Genomic DNA, 19,242 nt, shown 5'->3' on the forward strand with positions numbered 1-19,242 from the left:
ATTCCTCATAAAGCTGCTTGAGAGAATGCCAAAAGTGTGCAAAGGTGGCTACTTTGAAGAATCTAAAATCTAAAATCTATTTTGATTTGTTTAACACTTTTTTTGGCTACTACATGTTTCCATGTGTTTTGTCATAGCTTTGATGTCTTCATTATTATTCTAGAAAATAGTAAAAATAAAGAAAACCCTTTAATGAGTAGGTGTGTCCAAACTTTTTTATCTGCCATTTGACCTCAATGCATCTGGAAGAAACCAGCTACTGCAGATGAGTCACCTATTTTGTGTGGTTGGTGCTATAGGTTATGTATATATTGCGTGGATGGCGCGGGTAGGTTCTAGTACACCCACGTTTCAATACAGTCCCTCGCAGTGACGTAGAAAGAGCAATGTGTGTGAGTCAGAACAACTAGGAAATCCCCCAGTGAGAGTTACGACAGAAGGTGCTGTTCCTTTAAGCGGAGACTTCCTAAAACAAGCACGACACGAAAGGAGCAAATAAACAACAACTGCCGGGGGTAGAATAACATCGAATATACCGTTTACCGGGATTAATCTTGTTCATACAAACGACGGATCTTTAAGGTAAGAGTGTTGTTTATAGTTAGACTATTATACACAAAACGTCTGTTATTTATTAGTTATAAGGAAAAGGGTACATGTTACGCTTTCTTATAGCCCAGGCCGGCTTGGCAAATATGGACATTGACATGACACACACCACACTTTACACTTAAGTCCAGAAATGAAACCATATTGTATAGGCTATTGGAACACAATGTTTATGTGTACAGGTAGGCCACTATATAATTCATAGGCTCAATGCTGTGAGTAATTATGTAGCTAAGAGACTTAATTCGTCAATATTGTTTCATCGGCAAACGAGATTCTCCCGTTATGCGCACTTTATTTGGTTAATACTCAGGAACGCAACTAATTTCATGGCAACTATTTCCCCATCCGTAGGTGTGTCAAAGCACTATTTCTGCTGATTTCGCTTATCAAAAATCCCAGAACACTGTTGAAAGCCATTGCGGAAGTAAACCCAACCTCGACGTGAGAAGAGAGAATAGGAGGACACCAAGTGGACTCAACGGAGAAATACTGCGCGCGACCTTCTGTATGGGAGAGATGTACGGATCGTCAGGAATGCCAGATCTGATTCCATCGAATGGCCCGCGACAGCCCGGTCCGGCCGGCCAGTTCAACCCGGGACATAGGCCGGTAGCACAGAATGGGCATGAGAGGCCCAACCCCCAGAGACTAGGGCAGCGGGCGCCCAAGCTCGGACAAATTGGTCGTTCCAAGAAAGGTGAGTAAAGTGGAAATATTCCTCTCCCTATACACCCACATATTTTGAGAAAGAGATGTATGCCTACTGTATTGTGATTTTGTGGTTATGTCAGGATTTATGAGTATAGACCAAGATAGGGAGACATTTAAAACCAGAATCTGTCATCTTTCCAGCTTCCCCACCACTATATAATCGTATCAAAATAGGAATAAAATATGATTATTCTCAACCTTATTGACACTTGTATGAGTAGATATTCAACTAATTGTTACCTTTACCTTTTCCAGTGGACCTAGGGGATGAGGACGTGGATGACATCATGAATAATAATGGCCAATAATAATATTCTGTGTCTCTCACCCATCTCCTAAACCACACCACATGTGCCAATGAAGATCTTTGAAGCCAAACTCAACTGAATCAATTTGACCTTGATCAATCAACTTTACAAGTGACCTCCCCTGAAGCTTGGCCTAGAATATCATAGCTGAAAAGCTCATCGTGGCACATTGAGGGACAGTTCTATTGCCGGAATTCTAGACATTAGTTCTAGACATTAATTTTAGGATTCTATAGACCTTTGCATCAAAAGCTTGTATATTGCGGTTAACTTGTCTGTTGTTATACTGTGAATGAATTGTACTGAAACTTGTTCTACTCGTATTACCTCTGTAGTGGACTATCTGCACTTGGGAAAGTACAGTGTGGCTCGTCTTTAAAGCTTCTAAAGGGCTACATTTGAAAAAAAGTTGCACTCTTTAAATGATAATGTAAAATGAAATGGAGTAGGAGTGCTGATCTAGGATCAGGTCCCCACTTGTCTATAGAATCTTATTTAATATCATCTAAAAGGCATGTCTGATCTTAGATCAGCACACAGAGGCTATGAATACAGTTTTCTTCTTGGTTACTGATTTTACAAGGTGGATGTTGTGTAGAAGAAGGCAGGACGGAAGCCTGTTAACATGTAACGTACAGGTGGAACATTGAGCTACTGTCCGTTGTGATTTAACCTAAATCTGTGGTTCTCTCACCTTGTGGAGTATCAGGTTACTGCTGAATAATCACTGTTTTGGAAAGCAGGGACAGTTGGAAAAGGTTACTACTGATCATTTCTATTTACAAAAAAAACATTTTTGGTTTATTACCTTGTTTTAAATCAATTATGGATGGCTATTATTTCCCCGCACATTTCTTTTAAAGAGTTGATATAATATATGGTTTATGTTGTTTTTTCTTATGTTATTGCGTAATGGTGCACTTTGTGGGAATGACTGTTAAATATGTGACGATGAAACTTTACATATTTCTATGCACGGATTCTAATTTAAGCATCAAGTCAGGGCATAATTCCTGTCCAGAAGGGCTACTTTCTTCTTCGTTGTTTAAAGGTTTTTTTTTTTTTTTTTACCATAAAGTGTGAGTCCCAAACGGGACCCTATTCCCTACATAGGTCCTATGGGCCATAGTCAAAAGTAGTGCACTATATAGGGAATAGGGTGCCGTTTGGGACACATCCGATATTTCGTGTGGACTATAAGGACAATGTTGACCTAACTAATGCCTGTAACTTTCTTGTACACTGGTCACTACTTTCATTGAAACATTGCATTTCACAGCATAGCTAATAGTGGCGCTGTCATGATCACATGGCTTAAATGGATGGACTATTTATGTGCATTGGGAATGTTTGCATGAAAATGTGATGATTTTTGCATAATAATTCATGATTGGTAATAAAGGAGGGAAGAGCTTTTCTTTTTTAATGGAACATTTATTATATCATTATGATTGAAATGCAACCTCCAGAATTACACTCGCCCATGTCGTACTTCTAAACAGCCAAATACGAGCCCCCATGTCGAACCAAATACGACAAAGAACACAAATCACCCGTTGTATAATATTCCTGTTGTGTATTTTATTATCAGAGATGTTCCATATTGGGATATTGATAGTTATAATATTGCATTTTAACTGTTGTTATGAGAAAACAAGAACCATTGGATCAACTTTCAATAAAAGAAAGACGGGCTAGATATACAAATTGTACAAGAACATGTATTATATTGTAAGCTACATGGCCATTTATTAAAATAAAAATTTCTAGAAACCTTTTGGACATCTTACAACCATAGAAATATAATTACTATTTAGTAATCTAGTTACCATTACAATCTAATAATTGTATTTCTATGCTTACAACATCACCTAATACAAAAGCACCCAGGGTTAAAATTCTGCTGAGCATCTTTTCAGTCAAAGGCAGGATGGTTGAGCTTTCTCGGTGATCACAAATATCAAACATAAAATATGATTTATGCCATCTAAAGCTAAAAGCAAAAACACAAGACTGAACTGGAGACACAAGACTACACTAGCACTTGGGAATGGTACTACCATATTCTGCTACATTTAAAACACAAACAGAGGCTACAATCAGAACTCAACTCTAGCATACTATATAGAATGCATTCCAAACATATTGCTCCGTCCTAGGTAGACTGCTAGTGTGGACATCAGAACAGAGCAAGACTTCATACAGAGTAATTAACAAATGGTCAAACACATAAATAAAAACCTGTTTGATGATGATAATAATATATATAGTGTATTACAATAATAAAAACAAACTCCTTAGTAATAGTGAAGGCACCTGTTAAGAATGACTGTGGTGAAAGATATTTTATAATGGGATAGAGTATATTGCAGGCCTGTGTGAAAAGCCCTCTCCCTTTTGGAGTGCAGTAGTGAATTGCTTGGGGATTCACCATAGTGTATGCAGTCACTCACAACTAGTGTGAAGTCAACACTTGGCTTGAACGCCATTGGAGACAGTCATGTCTACAGAAAACTCCATTGTAAAAGAACTGGTGGCGCGCTAGTCCCTTTTGCTATTATACATACATAGCCATCCCCTGAGTATGCCAAAAGTATGCCCTTAGCACCACACCGAGTTTAATTTATTACCTTCAATTACAATGGAAATGCTAAATTAAATACACAGTGTTTCTTACAGGGGGGTGAGAGTGTTTGCCATGATGCTGCATCTTGGCTGTAATACGAGAAGTGTGTGTGTGTGTGTGTGTGTGTGTGTGTGTGTGTGTGTGTGTGTGTGTGTGTGTGTGTGTGTGTGTGTGTGTGTGTGCGTGTGTGTGTGTGTGTGTGTAATACGAGAACATACACCCTAAGACACGGTCTGTTAATATAAGGCGCATCCAATAACCAATTACAGTGTATTTGTGAGGCCCACTCATAAATTCAGAAACATTTGTGGAATGTTGGGAGGGGGTGAGAGACGTCACTCAAAAACAAACTACTGCATGATAGTCTTGTTGGGGTGGGGGGTCGGGCTGTCTACTCTGTAAAACTATATTCACATCCAGTAATTCTTTCTTTTTTTGTCATCCTGTCATGCTATCCCGATATGCCCCCCAAATGCAAACTTCATGGGCAACATTTACGCTGTCCAAAAGAGCACAGATCTGTGCAAAAAAAAAAAAAAAAAATGTAAATCTCATTGTAATCTGGCAGCTGGTTTAATTTGAAACTCATGCGTTACTCTTTATGCATTGCTCAGTTTACTAAACTCTAGTTAAATAACCGCATCCTTACTACACATTGTTGAAGAAAAGATTCAGATTAAATCACGGTGCCAGAATATAATGAAGTTTACGGTATTTCTTATACATATCTGTGCTCTTTTGCGCGACAAACATTTCGCCCCATAAGTACAACAGACTAGTCACGTTCGACTCCATGTACAAACTCTTTCATGTTCAAGCTTCTGTTATTCCGGTTATCGGCAGTAGAGGGCACTCACACATACTCCTTGGTGCTGCTGGGGGGTGAGCGGGCGCTCACGCCACTCATGGCGGGGTATTTGGGCACCGGCTTTTTACTCCTGGGGCAGGAAGATGCCAGCATGGCTCCCCCCAGCACGTCCAGGAAAGAACCTCCCCAGGCAATGAAGATGGCTGCTCCAAACTCAAACCTGTGAGTGTGGAGAGGGAGAGAAGAGTAAGACAGGGTTTTAGAGCAGTGTTCTTACATTCTTCGGTAACACATTACCTTAAGTTGCCCCTATAGCCTTACAATAATAAAACATAGTTTTGTCCATTATCGCCCTTACGAAAAAAGATTGCAGTCATAGTGCAGTATAACTGCAGTACAATGCAGTATAACTGCAGTTAAAGTGCAGTTTAACTGCAGTATGCTGCAATTACTGCGTCCGAAATACCAGTCGACTGCAGTTACTTTACTGCAGTTTAAAAACTGCAATCTTTTTTTGTAAGGCCGCAAACAGGTTAATGTAGCCCTAAAAAAATATTCAGGAATTGTGTAGGCAGCCAGAGCTGTCTCAGCCTCCAGTATTTATGCTGCAATAGTTTATGTGTCGGAGGGCTAGGGTCAGTCTGTTATATCTGGAGTATTTCTCCTGTCTTATCCAGTGTCCTGTGTGAATTTAACTATGCTCTCTCTAATTCTCTTTCTTTTGGAGGAGGACCTGAGCCCTAGGACCATGCCTCAGGACTACCTGGCCTGATGACTCCTTGCTGTCCCCAGTCCACCTGGTTGTGCTGCTGTTTCCAGTTTCAACTGTTCTGCCTGCGGCTATGGAACCCTGACCTGTTCACCAGACGTGCTACCTTGTCCCAGACCTGTTGTTTTCAACTCTCTAGAGACAGCAAGAGCGGTAGAGATATTCTGAATGATCAGCTATGAAAAGCCAACTGACATTTACTCCTGAGTTACTGACCTGTTGCACCCTCTACAACCACTGTGATTATTATTATTTGTATGAACATTTGAACATCTTGGCCTTGTTCTGTTATAATCTCCACCCGGCACAGCCAGAAGAGGACTGGCCACCCCTCATAGCCTGGTTCCTCTCTAGGTTTCTTCCTAGGTTCCGGCCTTTCTAGGGAGTTTTTCCTAGCCACCGTGCTTCTACATCTGCATTGCTTGCTGTTTGGGGTTTTAGGCTGGGTTTCTGTACAGCACTTTGTGACATCATCTGATGTAAGAAGGGTTTTATAAATATATTTGACTTACTTGGTGTTGACAGGAGTATAAGGGTTATAGAAGGCCCGGATGACATTGTGAGCGAACCATGAACAGGCCACTACTGCACACAGAGCTGAATGAGAAAGAAAAAACATTCACGTACAAAAAAAGAGGGATCAGATGGATCAGCATTGTTTTACGTCAGATGGTGTCAGTCCTAAGCGACGCTCATCCCTCAACCGATCAGTTTTGTAGGATGTGTAACTCATATTAACATTTTAATATTCCAGAGCATCCGCCATTCAAATATGAAAACATATTTCCTAATTTATGATGTCACTGCGCTTTCATTGATCCCCTATGAAATAGGCAGAATAGATAGCTAAATTATCAATTGCAATGGGAGAAAATAAAAACAAAATGGTCGCGTCCTCCTAGTAAAATGATGTGCAAGCACATTAGACGCAAGTGACTTGATCAGCTGCTTAACGTTAGCTAACTTGTAGGTAGTTTACTGACATAGCTACCTAGCTGACTCTACCTTACTGACAATCGGATTGCTTGGCTTGTTTAATTGCCCTCAAGTTGTAGACATGCTGCCCCAAAAGTAAGAGGGAATGTTATCTGATTCTGGGCACAGACAGAACAGGCAGCGCATCTTCTTCATGAAAACAGCTAGCTTTTGGTGGAAGCATTCAGCATTGCGTGTGCAGCACAAGGTAGCTGGTTGGTTAGCAGCATCCCATTATTCGTTTTATATGAAGTGACTGGCTCAGCTAGCAAGCTAATGTTGGACAAATTTAAGCTAGCTTTCGTGCACATTGTCAATTTCAGAAATACTGCTTGTGAAAGCACAAACTCCTTTGCTAGATGTAAAATGGTGCGACTAAGACTTCCTCACCAAAAAACGTAAAAATAATTGACTAGGGCTGTTATGGTGGCCGTATTACCACCACACCGGCAGGAATGACCGTAGTTAAATTCCATGTGAACGTTTACTCACGGTAACTAGGCTTCTCCAAGCTCTGATGCTGCTGCTGGTCATTAGTAGCCTACCAAACTTGCTAACTGCCTGGTACTCAGCACTCTATTGTCCATCTAATCTCTCTAACATCAATGCAAATGTATCGAAAATCTAATTAAAACACTTCATGAGAGCCCATCAGCTCATGTGACGAAATATTTCAATAGGCTATGCAATTGCGTGAGAAACCAGAGTTTTGATGGCCTATATTAAAAAGAGGAGGAGCCCATCAGCTTTCTTCTATAGGCTAGGCCAACTATATTTATATTTACTCAACTTTCCTAATATTAAGCACATTGCTTCGCTTTACAACAGGAGTGTAGCCTACCTGGCTGGTATGAAAATGAACCCCAGGAAAAGCATCCCCCATTTGCTATTTAAGTGCATAGATGACATTTATTTTTCCGCCTGCACCTGTTCCGAGACAGGTGCATGATAACGGTCCATGCGTAATCGCACTTGCGGTCAATTTTGAGAAGAGTGTTTTCCCGCTAATTGATTGCATTTTGGAACATTTGCGTGTGTGCATTGCTGCGCTTATAATGTGAAGAAATAGCCTAATAGTTTATCAACATTTTAAGCTCAACGTTCTGATCTGTTGCGTCAGACTCATTGCTTTTAAAAGGTTTTTGATGCGAGTGGTTGTATTAATTTGGGATCTATTGCATCCCACAACTGTCCAAGAGTATGTTTTGGAATATTAATTTCTCATACAGAACCAACAGAATAGGTCAACTTTTGTACTGTGGGGGATAGTAGATTGACATAGGTTAGTGCTTTTGCTGTTCGTTAGGCCTACTCATCTTGTTGGCTGATGAAAAGTAAATTTGGACAGTTCTTCTAACATCTTGAATATGCTCCTTGGAATGAGATAAGAAGGACACGCGCAGTTATATCCCTGATGTGTCTGTCTCCACTTGTACCCTACTTCGAAGCTAAGATGCCTGTGAGATGGACCCGATCACGTGACGGGCATTGGCTAATAAGAATTGAGATCTCTGAGAGACCCATGTGAGTGAGAGGTGCTTAGGAGCACAGCGATTAGCAGCCGGGAGAAGGGAATTATAATTATTATATTCAGCCCAAGGGCAAAACGGCCACACAAGGAGGATGCCGCCGGGAAATTTGAGGCTTGGTGAGAATATTATCAAGTGCTTGTCAAATTGTGAATGAGAGACTGATGAAGTGTGTGCAGCCTGTGCAAGAAACACAGCAGAGCTCATGCTTTTCATGAGACTTTTTTCAAATCATCATTAGAGTCACATCATGCAGCCTTGGAATGTATTAAAAATCAAAACATAGAGCCCAACGTTTGTATCACAATTAAAGGTGCATAATAACTCGAAATTAAGTATTTGGAGAACCTGTTTCTTTGTTACCTGCTCAATAAAGAATAGCCACATGTGCGCACTCCCTCTGAAATCATTTGGAGAAAATATCCTTTCTATTTTATTCAGCTATTTTCAATTGTATTCTTCATACTATATTGCCACGGAATTCTCTGCCAATCTTGTCTGCTAAATGAACTAGTGTAGCCCACAGCCATATGGCATAGCCAGATCAGGGCCGAACATAACGTCGGGGCATGCTATTCTGTTCTTCTGAAATAGACTACATTTTCTTCATATCATGTTTCTTTAGACCTGTCTGAAATAAATAATGGTTTTATTGTGATGGTGTAGGCTATATTAAATGTATGTATTATACTTAATGTTAATGTAGACATTCCAAAGGTCTGCATCAGTGGTTTATAGGCTATGCGTGGAAGCCAGCAGATGCTAAACGTGTTTATGTTAATTAACAGGCAATTACCATGAGACCGGCAGTTATTTGCTTGACAATCAACGGCTGACAAAATGTCATGACCGCCACAGCCCTATTACTGACAGATTTATTGTTTTAGCTTAGATTAATTGAGATGGTTTTAAGGCATAAATGGGGTTCGGCAGACAATGTTACCTAGGTAATGTTATGATAGCACATTGTAGCCAGACTACTTTCGAGCTATCCCATTACGAGACAGATCAGTGCAGGCGGAATTGAAGCATTATCTGACGTAAGACAATGGCAGATCAGTACATCCAGGCATCATCAATAGGTATTTGAGAGAGGGGAGCCAAACACTTCTCAAGAAGTCAATGGGTGGCTAGCTATTAAACCCCCCCCCCCCCCTCCCCCCCAAACCATACTGCCATTGTCCTATAAGAGTTTTCACATGATCCAAGATTGCATGCTGGTTCGTTCATTATAATCTAAAAGGCAAAACTGATCCTAGATCAGCACTCCTACTCTGAGACACTTTAGACCTGTAACATTGCAGGTAGTCTAGTGGTTAAGAGCACTGGGCCAGTAACCGGAACGTAGCTGGTTCAAATCCCTGAGATGACTAGTTGAAAAACCTGTCAATGTGCCCTTGAGCAAGGCACTTAACCCTAATTGCTCTGGATCAGAGTGTCTACTAAAATTAAAAACAACACATTTCAGTGCACCTATCTGGTGTATGTGCCAATAAAACATACATATTGTTTTCTACTCTGAGACCCATTAGCTTTTTACTGGCATTGTTCTATGAGAGTTTCTAATGACCTCTTATATAACAGTAACAAGCTGTGTCCCAAATGACACCCTATTCCCTATATAGTGCCCTACATTTGACCACCAGTGACATTTGACTAGTGAAAAGTAGCGCACTAAATAGGGAATAGTGTCAGAATAATAGCCACAGTCAGTAAAACGTGCCCATTCTCTCCCTCTGTGATCTCCAGGGGAACCTGGGTAGAAGAGTGGGACTTTTATTGTGCAACATTTCGACCCGAAGGCCTTCGCCAGGTTTAGATGAGTGGGAGAGCAGCTGGTAGCCAGACAGAGGAACAAACCCCTCATTTATAATGGTGACCAACTGACTGTGGTGATTCTCTTGATCTCTTTCTATAGCTCCTGGTATGGACCAGAATGACCAAGTCATCTAATGAGCATGGATCTCAGACCAGCTTAGAAAATAATGTTACAAAAGTAGGGCCCTGAGATTTTCATGACCAAGTCATTTAATCATGTAGGGAAAACTCTGGACCCTAAGAAAATACATGTGTTTGTGGGGATTCTCCTGATCTCCCTCTCTCACCTCCAATCAGTAGGATGATGCCTCCAGTCATGGCGGTCCGAGACTTGCGCACTTTGTTGTTCCCTCCGCAGGTGGTACACTTCATGCCCATGGTGGCCACGCCCAGCCCAGCGATGGATACGATGATGCCAACGATCATCAGGGCACGGGTGGCCTGGAGAGCACCTGAGACACACACACACACACACACACACACACACACACACACACACACACACACACACACACACACACACACACACACACACACACACACACACACACACACACACACACACACACCAAGGAGGGGAGCGAGAGCGGGATAAGGGAGAGGAGGGAAAGGAGTAGCAAGATAGTGAGAGAATGAGGGAGGGTGTGTGTGAGAGAGAGAGATAGATAGATATGGTACAGTTATAGAAGGATATTGTATAGAAAGCTTTCATTTATAGGCATGTGGGATATATTGCAAAAGTCAATTAATAAACGTTCGTTTTTTATCAGCAAGTAAGCAAAAGGTGTGAACAAATATAAAATATGCATTATCAACACAATCCAACCCCAACAGTGGATCATATACAGTATGGTGTTCACAAAGTATTGGATTTCAAAAAGTGACTGTATGAACACAGCTCTATGTATCACTGGGGTTTAATGTGCGCTGACAGGATACTTTAATGTGTGTTTTTCCTGGATGAGAAACCCTGAGATACACCCTCCCTCTCCCTCCCCCTCTCTCTCCCTTTCTCTCTCTGTCTCGCTCTCTCTCTTTCACGCTCTCTCTCTTCCATCTGCTTTTGTTGAGAGGAAGGGGGCAGTGAAAGCTACTGTCAGGACACCCTAATCTGTCACCTCCCTCATAAAACTGACAGAGGGTGGGAGACAGAGAGGGAGAGTACCTCCTTGGTCCACCCTGAACCAGTCTGTGCCAGTCCAGGCCATCCCTGAGCTCACAAACACAACCCTCCATCCCTGAGAAAGGGAGGGAGGGAAGGAGAGGGGGGGAGAGTACCTTTCTTTTACTTTTAGATTGGTGTGTATTGATGTGAATTGTTAGATGCTACTGCACTGTTGGAGCTAGGAACACATGTGATCAATAAAATTTGATTTTTGGATGGGGGTGGGAGAGGGAGGAGAGGTGAAGAGGGTGAAGAGCGTGATAAGGAGGAGAGAGGAAGGAAGGAAGGAAGGAAGAAATACTAATCTTCTGCTGTACTTTAAACCCACAATGAGAGTCCTTTCACCAACATGCAAATTGGGGCTACCATGGAATATCACCCCATCACCTCTGTACCCCATCCCCCTGTACTCCACTGTAACACCCTGACCCCCCTTGTACCCTTCCAATAACCCCCAAACCTGCTCTCTGTCAGCAGGTGCAGTTACAACAAGTTAAAACTGGGACCCCCCCCAAGTGTTCTGAATCTGAACAAGCCTCTCTGTTCAATGGAACCCCTCACACCAACAACTATGAACAGACAAACCAACAAGAGTAGATGGGGAGTTATATTAAATCACACCCTGGTTCTCCTCATCATGGTGCCCTAAGGGTTTGGGGCGAACCGAAGTGGGAGGAGGAGGTCAAATTCCTGTACAGGGTACTGTGCTGCTGTCGCCATGGCTACTCCTGTGTTCTGTATTCTTCTGGTTGTTTACCGTTAGGTCGTTAGGACCAAGTCGTCTCTGGCATCTGGAGCCCCAGCCAGCCCCCAGTCCCCTCTCTATGCCAGGGAACAGTTGGTGATGAATGGGCAGGGGCCTGCAAGTAGGGGCCTTACCACTTAGGGGGTGTAGCGGCCCAGCCATGTGAGAATATACAGCAGAGAGGGGTGGAGGAGGGTGGGGAGGTTGGTGAGAGGGTGCCAGAAGTTAACAATATCCCACTGTATGTTAACACGAAGGGTGCTACTAAAGGATAACCATGAGGGGCAATGACTGACTAACAGCTCTGAGCCTGTTAGTCAGTGGCACCAATGTGCTGTATTGAGGATGCACTGCTCCACAAAGGGGAGTGTGGGGAACCTCAGCCGACCGTCTCAGGTGTCTGCTCACCTGTATCTCCCGTCAATCAATCCTATTTACTGGTACAACATGAGACTTCCTGACACAAGTGAAGTCACCATCTTCATGGAAATCCTCCTTTGATAATTAGATAATACTGGATATACAATAAAGTGCTGCACAGGATGCGCATATAGTCACAGACAGTGAAAGAAAAAATAAGCATGGCATAAATTAAATATTTTGCTTAAAGGGGCAATCTGCAGTTGCTACATCCCTTTTTGGAATGTATAAATTAATGATATATACCCATTGATTCTTGAAGAATATAACTTATAACTGCCTCATGAGCTTACTTCAACTGTCCTACCCCATCAGAACCCAAAATATAACAAAAGTAAACGTAAACAAACACTATATAACCTTGAAACATGGTTAAAACTATCATTTTCATATTATGGATGGTCAGTTCTTGTATCCATAGCTCTGTCTATACATTGAGCGTGGGTGTATTTCTCCAGACACAGCCATCACGTTTTTTTAACAAAACAGGGGCGGGGATCGCTTTCTTATTGTTTCAACTTCTGATTGCCGCTTTAAAGCATCTATACTTACTGTCGAGCTGCAGGATCGAGTCGTATATTTTACATTGGAGCTGCCCTGTGCTCTGAAAAGCGCATGACATCCATAATCCTTGGTACATGGCAACCGCCGTTATGATGTTGTCTCCTATGTACGCAGACATCTTCCACTGTGGCAGAATGGTCCCCACAATGAGTGCAATAACACCGACGAGTGACAGGGCGAATCCTAAAAGTTGAATTCCCGAGTTTGCCATCTTGAAAAAAAAAGATTTCGTAGATTATTTGGATTCCTAAATAAATACGTTTCTGTTGACGAAAAAACGAAGAATCCTTTGGGTGCGTGTGTCCAAAGGCTAAGGTTCTCTTGCAGCCTCCCCTTTCTCACTACACCTGCTGTAGTTATCCTTCCAATTAGGTCTATCTACCTATGTTCCTTTTACGCGGCAGAATAGCGGAGTCAGTAAACACAATCTCTGAGTTGTGAAAAAGTTTTGCTTGTCTATCTCCTTTCCACCTGTTGTCTGTTATAGTTCGAGCCGCGCCTTGAATACTGTAGTAGTGAGAGTGCGGACGGAATATTTCAATTCTGGATGGTGTGCGCGCGAGAGGTGTCCGGTGCCCGGTGATGCGTAGGTCTCTTCTCTCATCCCCTCCTCCCGTGGCAGTTACCGTTATGTCACGCCCATTGATTTGGCTACTCCTGCATTCCGAGGAAGAGGTTGTTGCTCTAGCTCTAGTGGGTCGGTAGTCGGTACTGTAAAAACCACGGTACAGTTCATATCGGGCTGACCCCGATATGAAAAGCAAGCAATTACTAAATGTACTGAATAACAACCACATTCCTTTCAATCTTTTACCCAGATTTTAGCAGCGATACAGATAAGCATTTTTAGTTTCTTATAAAAAATGACCTCCAGTCAGGAGGAAACAGACAGATCAAGAGGTATGCTTACATATGCAGAAAAATACTTGGTTTAAATGTAATCTGGTACCTTATGATAATATCCTGATATTTGTGTATTAATTATAATGCCAGGATATGTGCCTGTATTGATGATGCTGTGTGTTATGATCCCATGTGCTGTGTTATAAATTGGATGTAATATCCTAAGCATGTTAGTGCAGTGCATTGAGATGTGTGATTACAACAGTCAGAATGACACCCTCATTAAAATGACAATTGGACAGGTAAAGTGGTATGCTTAGATGACCTAAGCAGACAAATGGACATATTTTTTTTACACAGAATTAGGCATAATGATTATGCTCTAGATTGCAGGACAAAGCTGTTTCAGGTATTTGAAAAAGGCTAAATTCCAGTCAATTCAGTACACTGAAATTACACAATTCCAATTCTCTTCAATGAGGAACATTTGGAATTGGGTTTACTTTCTGAATTGACTGCAACTGAAATGGAAGCGACTCCAACCCCGGTAGGGCCAGTTGGAATCTGATGGTTTTCAGCATTTTTTCTAAAGGAATCATTTCATCTTTTGCGGCCAAATTAGTCTTGATTTGAATCAATTGCAAACACATTTGAGTTCATATTTTATATATTTTGTCATGGGCTACAGTAAAGGAATCATTGCCAATTCTGTTTGGCACTACTTGTTAGAGTAGGCCTATAGTTGAATCAACTGACCCCGAATCTGATCCCTTACCCATCTAGTCCGCATATAATGATCTCCCTACAGTATTTAATATGCATAATTCAGCAGACACTCTTGTCCAGAGCAAGTTACAATTGTGAGTGCATACATTTTCATACTAGTTCCCCATGGGAATCGAATCCACAACCCTGGCAGTGCAAGTGCCATGCTCTACCAACTGAGCTACACGGGACTACTCCCAGAGCTGTCATGCTGGCTGAATCAATCAATCATCCAATGAGCACTTCACTTCACTTCCTGGTTGTGATTGGGCTGTAATCGTAAAACAATGACCGCCATTGTCCCGAGAGCAACATGACTGGCGCCACAGTGTGTGTGACTTCACACAGCTAGGAAACGCCGATCCACAGCCAGACACTGGGAGGAAGCTATGATCATAGACGCTCGGGAGGAAATCATATCTGCAGTGCCAGAAAACTGGGATTTTTGCAAGCTACCAGCAGATTAAAGGTAAAATAATACATAGTTAGAGCTTGATGGGTGTTTCTCACAGAGCATGGTAGGCTACAGGATGTCCCAAGGGCAGGGCTGAGCCCCCTCCTCAATCCCCCCTCCTCCATCCCTTGAATCTCCGCCCTCCCCTGCTCCACCAGCACCCTTCATCTCCCCACCCTGCAGCCAGTAGCCCTGTTTATACCTGATTCTAACATGCATCCGTTGTCCTGATCTTCTCCACATTCTGATTGTTTTCAGACAGGTGTAGACAACTAAAAGATGCATTGTGATCTGCTTGTGATCAGATCTTCCCGACCACCTCCTAAGCTAGTAGGCACCCCTTGTGTCTGGATAGCTTACAAGTGCAGAGAGATATGGACAGTGAAACCATTAAATCATCATTATCCCATCTTCTTAAATCATTGACAGGTTACACCATTGACTTATGTCATCACCATTTGACTTAAAATGAATAAATAAATATTATAGCTGTCAAATCATTTGCCTAGCCTACAGGGAGTCACAAGGAAAACTGGTCACAATGCAGACACAGTGGACAGATATGAGACACATCTTAATACCATGTGTTGACATATTTCCTAAAATGTGGGCACAATCAGAATGTGGACAAGATCAGGACAAAGGACCCATGTTAGCGCCACGTATAAACGAGGCTAGTGTTCAGCCTCTTCCTAGCTAGGCCCGGAGCCTCGATGCTGGGCTCAGAGGACCAACAAATGGCCCATTGTCGCTGGGGAGAAGGTCCATGTAACTTAAGGAATGTCCTCTAGTCCTATAGCTTGACTCTGAGAAAACACGGAGGTAGAGGAGGAGAGTGGGGTAAAGGAGAGGGGGTATGTAACTTCTCCTCAGGGTAACCCCTATAGCTATCTCAGTGCTGATCACCGTGCCGTTGCTCCTGGTTACAGCATGTGATTTATCTATCGTCCTATTGGCCGGTATTGGAACCAGGGCACCAGAGTCGCCAGGACACACAAAAGAAACTGTTGTCTCCCTCCGACTCTCCTTTCCGTTCTCTTTTACCACCTTTACCACCTTTTCCCCCCGGAAAACTCACATTTGTCTTTTTTTTTGCCGTTTCACTGCTCGATGGGAGAGCAAAAACAGCTAAATCAGCCCTTAAGAAGGGCAAGGCTAACATCTCTGCCTTTCTCCTGTGGGCCCCCTGCCCTCCTTTGCTGTTGGAGAAAGTGGAGCCCAGTGAAAAGCAGTGATTTAAGTCCTGCAAGCTCCCTTGGAAGCCACTGAACCGTTAACAATAAAACATGCTGGGTCCTACGGCTTTCCCTGAAAAGCCAACAGTCCACAACAGGGTAATGGGAAAGACTGACTCCCTCCTCCACTTTTCTTTTCTCCCTCTCTCTTTCTATCACCCTAATTTCTCTCTGTATTGCTCAGTTACATTCTCTCTCTATTTCTCCCTTAGTCTTCTTATGCAACAAGGTAAGCCTTTACTCCATAGATAGCAGGATAGTCCAGGGGACATTGTCTTGATCTTTTGGGTTCATTTCTCATGTCAAACTACATTAAGAGAGGTAATGTTCTTTCCATTTAGTATGTGTGTACTCAACTTTATGGCCAATTGACCATCTAACCTGTATGGGAGTGAAAACATGTTTTGATGACTGGTTAAACAGAAGAATACAGTATGTAGCGAATGTCATCGTAGTTTGTACTCATACCTCAGTTGGTGGTTTGTATTGAACCTTTCCTTTACCAGGTTGTCCCATTGAGATCAAAACACCTCTCTTTCAAAGGAGACCTGGCAATGAAAAAACATTACCACCAATTGATCTACATCACCCGGTGTCAAGGACCTTATTAATGTTTACGTAATGTTTTTCCCACTTCATATGTACAGTTGAAGTCGGAAGTTTACATAGACTTAGGTTGGAGTCATTAAAACTCGTTTTTCAACCACTCCACAAATGTCTTGTTAACAAACTATAGTTTGGACAAGTCGGTTACGACATCTACTTTGTGCATGACACAAGTCATTTTTCCAACAATTGTTTACAGACAGATTATTTTACTTATAATTCACTGTATCACAATTCCAGCGGGTCAGAAGTTTACATAACCTAAGTTAAACAGCTTGGAAAATTCCAGAAAATGATGTCATGGCTTTAGAAGCTTCTGATAGCCTAATTGACATTATTTGAGTCCATTGGAGGTGTACCTGTGGATATATTTCAAGGCCTACCTTCAAACTCAGTGCCTCTTTGCTTGACATCATGGGAAAATCAAAAGAAATCAGCCAATACCTCAGAAAACAAATTGTAGACCTCCACAAGTCTGGTTCATCCATGGGAGCAATTTCCAAACGCCTGAAGGTACCACGTTCATCTGTACAAACAATAGTACGCAAGTATAAACACCATGGGACCACGCAGCCGTCATACCGCTCAGGAAGGAGATGCGTTCTGTCTCCTAGAGATGAACGTACTTTGGTGCGAAAACTGCAAATCAATCCCAGAACAACAGCAAAGGACCTTGTGAAGATGCTGGAGGAAACAGGTACAAAAGTATCTATATCCACAGTAAAACAAGTCCTATATCGACATAACCTGAAAGGCTGCTCAGCAAGGAAGAAGCCACTGCTCCTAAACCACCAGACTACGGTTTGCAACAAAGATCGTACTTTTTGGAGAAATGTCCTCTGGTCTGATGAAACAAAAATAGATCTGTTTGGCCATAATGACCATTGTTATGTTTGGAGGAAAAAGGGGGAGGCTTGCAAGCCGAAGAACACCATCCCAACCGTGAAACACGGGGGTGGCAGCATCATGTTGTGGGGGTGCTTTGCTGCAGGAGGGACTGGTGCACTTCACAAAATAGATGGCATCATGAGGGAGGAAAAGTACGTGGATATATTGAAGCAACATCTCAAGACATCAGTCAGGAAGTTAAAGCTTGGTCGCAAATGGGTCTTCCAAATGGACAATGACCCCAAGCATACTTCCAAAGTTGTGGCAAAATGGCTTAAGGACAACAAAGGCAAGGTATTGGAGTGGCCATCACAAAGCCCTGACCTCAATCCTATAGAAAAGTTGTGGGCAGAACTGAAAAAGTGTGTGTGAGCAAGGAAGCCTACAAACCTGACTCAGTTACACCAGCTCTGTCAGGAGGAATGGGCCCAAATTCACCCAACTTATTGTGAGAAGCTTGTAGAAGGCTACCCGAAACATTTGACCCAAGTTAAACAATTTAAAGGCAATGCTACCAAATACTAATTGAGTGTATGTAAACTTCTGACCCACTGGGAATGTGATGAAAGAAATTAAAGCTGAAATAAATCATTCTCTGTACTATTATTCTGACATTTCACATTCTTAAAATAAAGTGGTGATCCTAACTGACCTAAAACAGGGATTTTTTACTAGGATTAAACATCAGGAATTGTGAAAAACTGAGTTTAAATGTATTTGGCTAAGGTGTATGTAAACTTCCAACTTCAACTGTAAGTGAATAGCCTGTTTACAACTATAAGCATTTACCTGCTGCCGCCCCCAAGTTTACATAGCACATAGTGTAGTCCTGTGTTTGCTAGGTAGCTGTGCACTTCGAAGTAATCAAGGGGCAGGGTTAGAGATGAGGAGAAGGAGGAAAGAAGGGGGAGCGTTCAATTAGAAGACAATGTTATGTAACAGTTTGAGAGTGTTGTTGAGGACAGTTATCTTTCAACATGGACAACTCTTTTGGAATTCTTAACAATAGGTTGAAGATTATATGTGAAAATGAAACAAAGAAATCCTACATAAATAGTTGAAGTGTGAACCATAGAAGTAGTTCATAAATAATCTATTAATTTACAGTATCTCTAGAGCAGGCATATTTAACCATTATCATTGTGAAAAGAAAACAAACAGTACCAGTAAAAAGTTTGGACACACCTACTCATTCAATGTTTTTTCATTATTTTTTACTATTTTCTACATTGTAGAATAATAGCGAAGACATCAAAACTATCAAATAACACATATGGAATCATGTAGTAACCAAAGAAGTGTTAAAGTAGTCACCCTTTGCCTTGATGACAGCTTTGCACACTCTTGGCATTCTATCAACCAGCTTCACCTGGAATGCTTTTCCAACAGTCTTGAAAGAGT

At 42.0% G+C, this 19,242-nt stretch overlaps 1 protein-coding gene and 1 long non-coding RNA gene across 2 annotated transcripts; one reads left to right on the forward strand and one right to left on the reverse strand.

Moving 5' to 3' along the window:
* The first annotated feature begins 330 nt into the window (after positions 1 to 330).
* Positions 331 to 3,062, forward strand: LOC106608725 (uncharacterized). The gene is made up of 3 exons (XR_001329570.2): positions 331 to 582; positions 964 to 1,309; positions 1,579 to 3,062. It is a non-coding gene; the product is annotated as an uncharacterized lncRNA (long non-coding RNA).
* Positions 3,063 to 3,076: 14 nt separating this feature from the next.
* cldn7a (claudin 7a) lies at positions 3,077 to 13,651 on the reverse strand. Its single transcript, XM_014206825.2, has 4 exons — positions 13,039 to 13,651; positions 10,444 to 10,608; positions 6,347 to 6,431; positions 3,077 to 5,285 (listed from the first exon to the last, which is right to left on the reverse strand). The coding sequence occupies exons 1-4, from the start codon at positions 13,259 to 13,261 to the stop codon at positions 5,111 to 5,113; spliced, it is 648 nt and encodes a 215-aa protein (XP_014062300.1). The 5' UTR covers positions 13,262 to 13,651; the 3' UTR covers positions 3,077 to 5,110.
* Between the last annotated feature and the right edge of the window lie 5,591 nt (positions 13,652 to 19,242).

Source organism: Salmo salar, chromosome ssa07 (genome assembly GCF_905237065.1).
Source record: "Salmo salar chromosome ssa07, Ssal_v3.1, whole genome shotgun sequence".
NCBI classification, from domain to species: Eukaryota; Metazoa; Chordata; class Actinopteri; order Salmoniformes; family Salmonidae; genus Salmo; species Salmo salar.

Coding starts and splice junctions, on each gene's coding strand:
- cldn7a (XM_014206825.2), bottom strand. CDS start 13,261: ATGGCAAACTCGGGAATTCAACTTTTAGGATTCGCCCTGTCACTCGTC. Junction 10,609..13,038: donor CTCGATCCTGCAGCTCGACA/GTAAGTATAGAT, acceptor TGTGTGTCTCAG/GTGCTCTCCAGGCCACCCGT. Junction 5,286..6,346: donor TATACTCCTGTCAACACCAA/GTAAGTCAAATA, acceptor CCACACTCACAG/GTTTGAGTTTGGAGCAGCCA.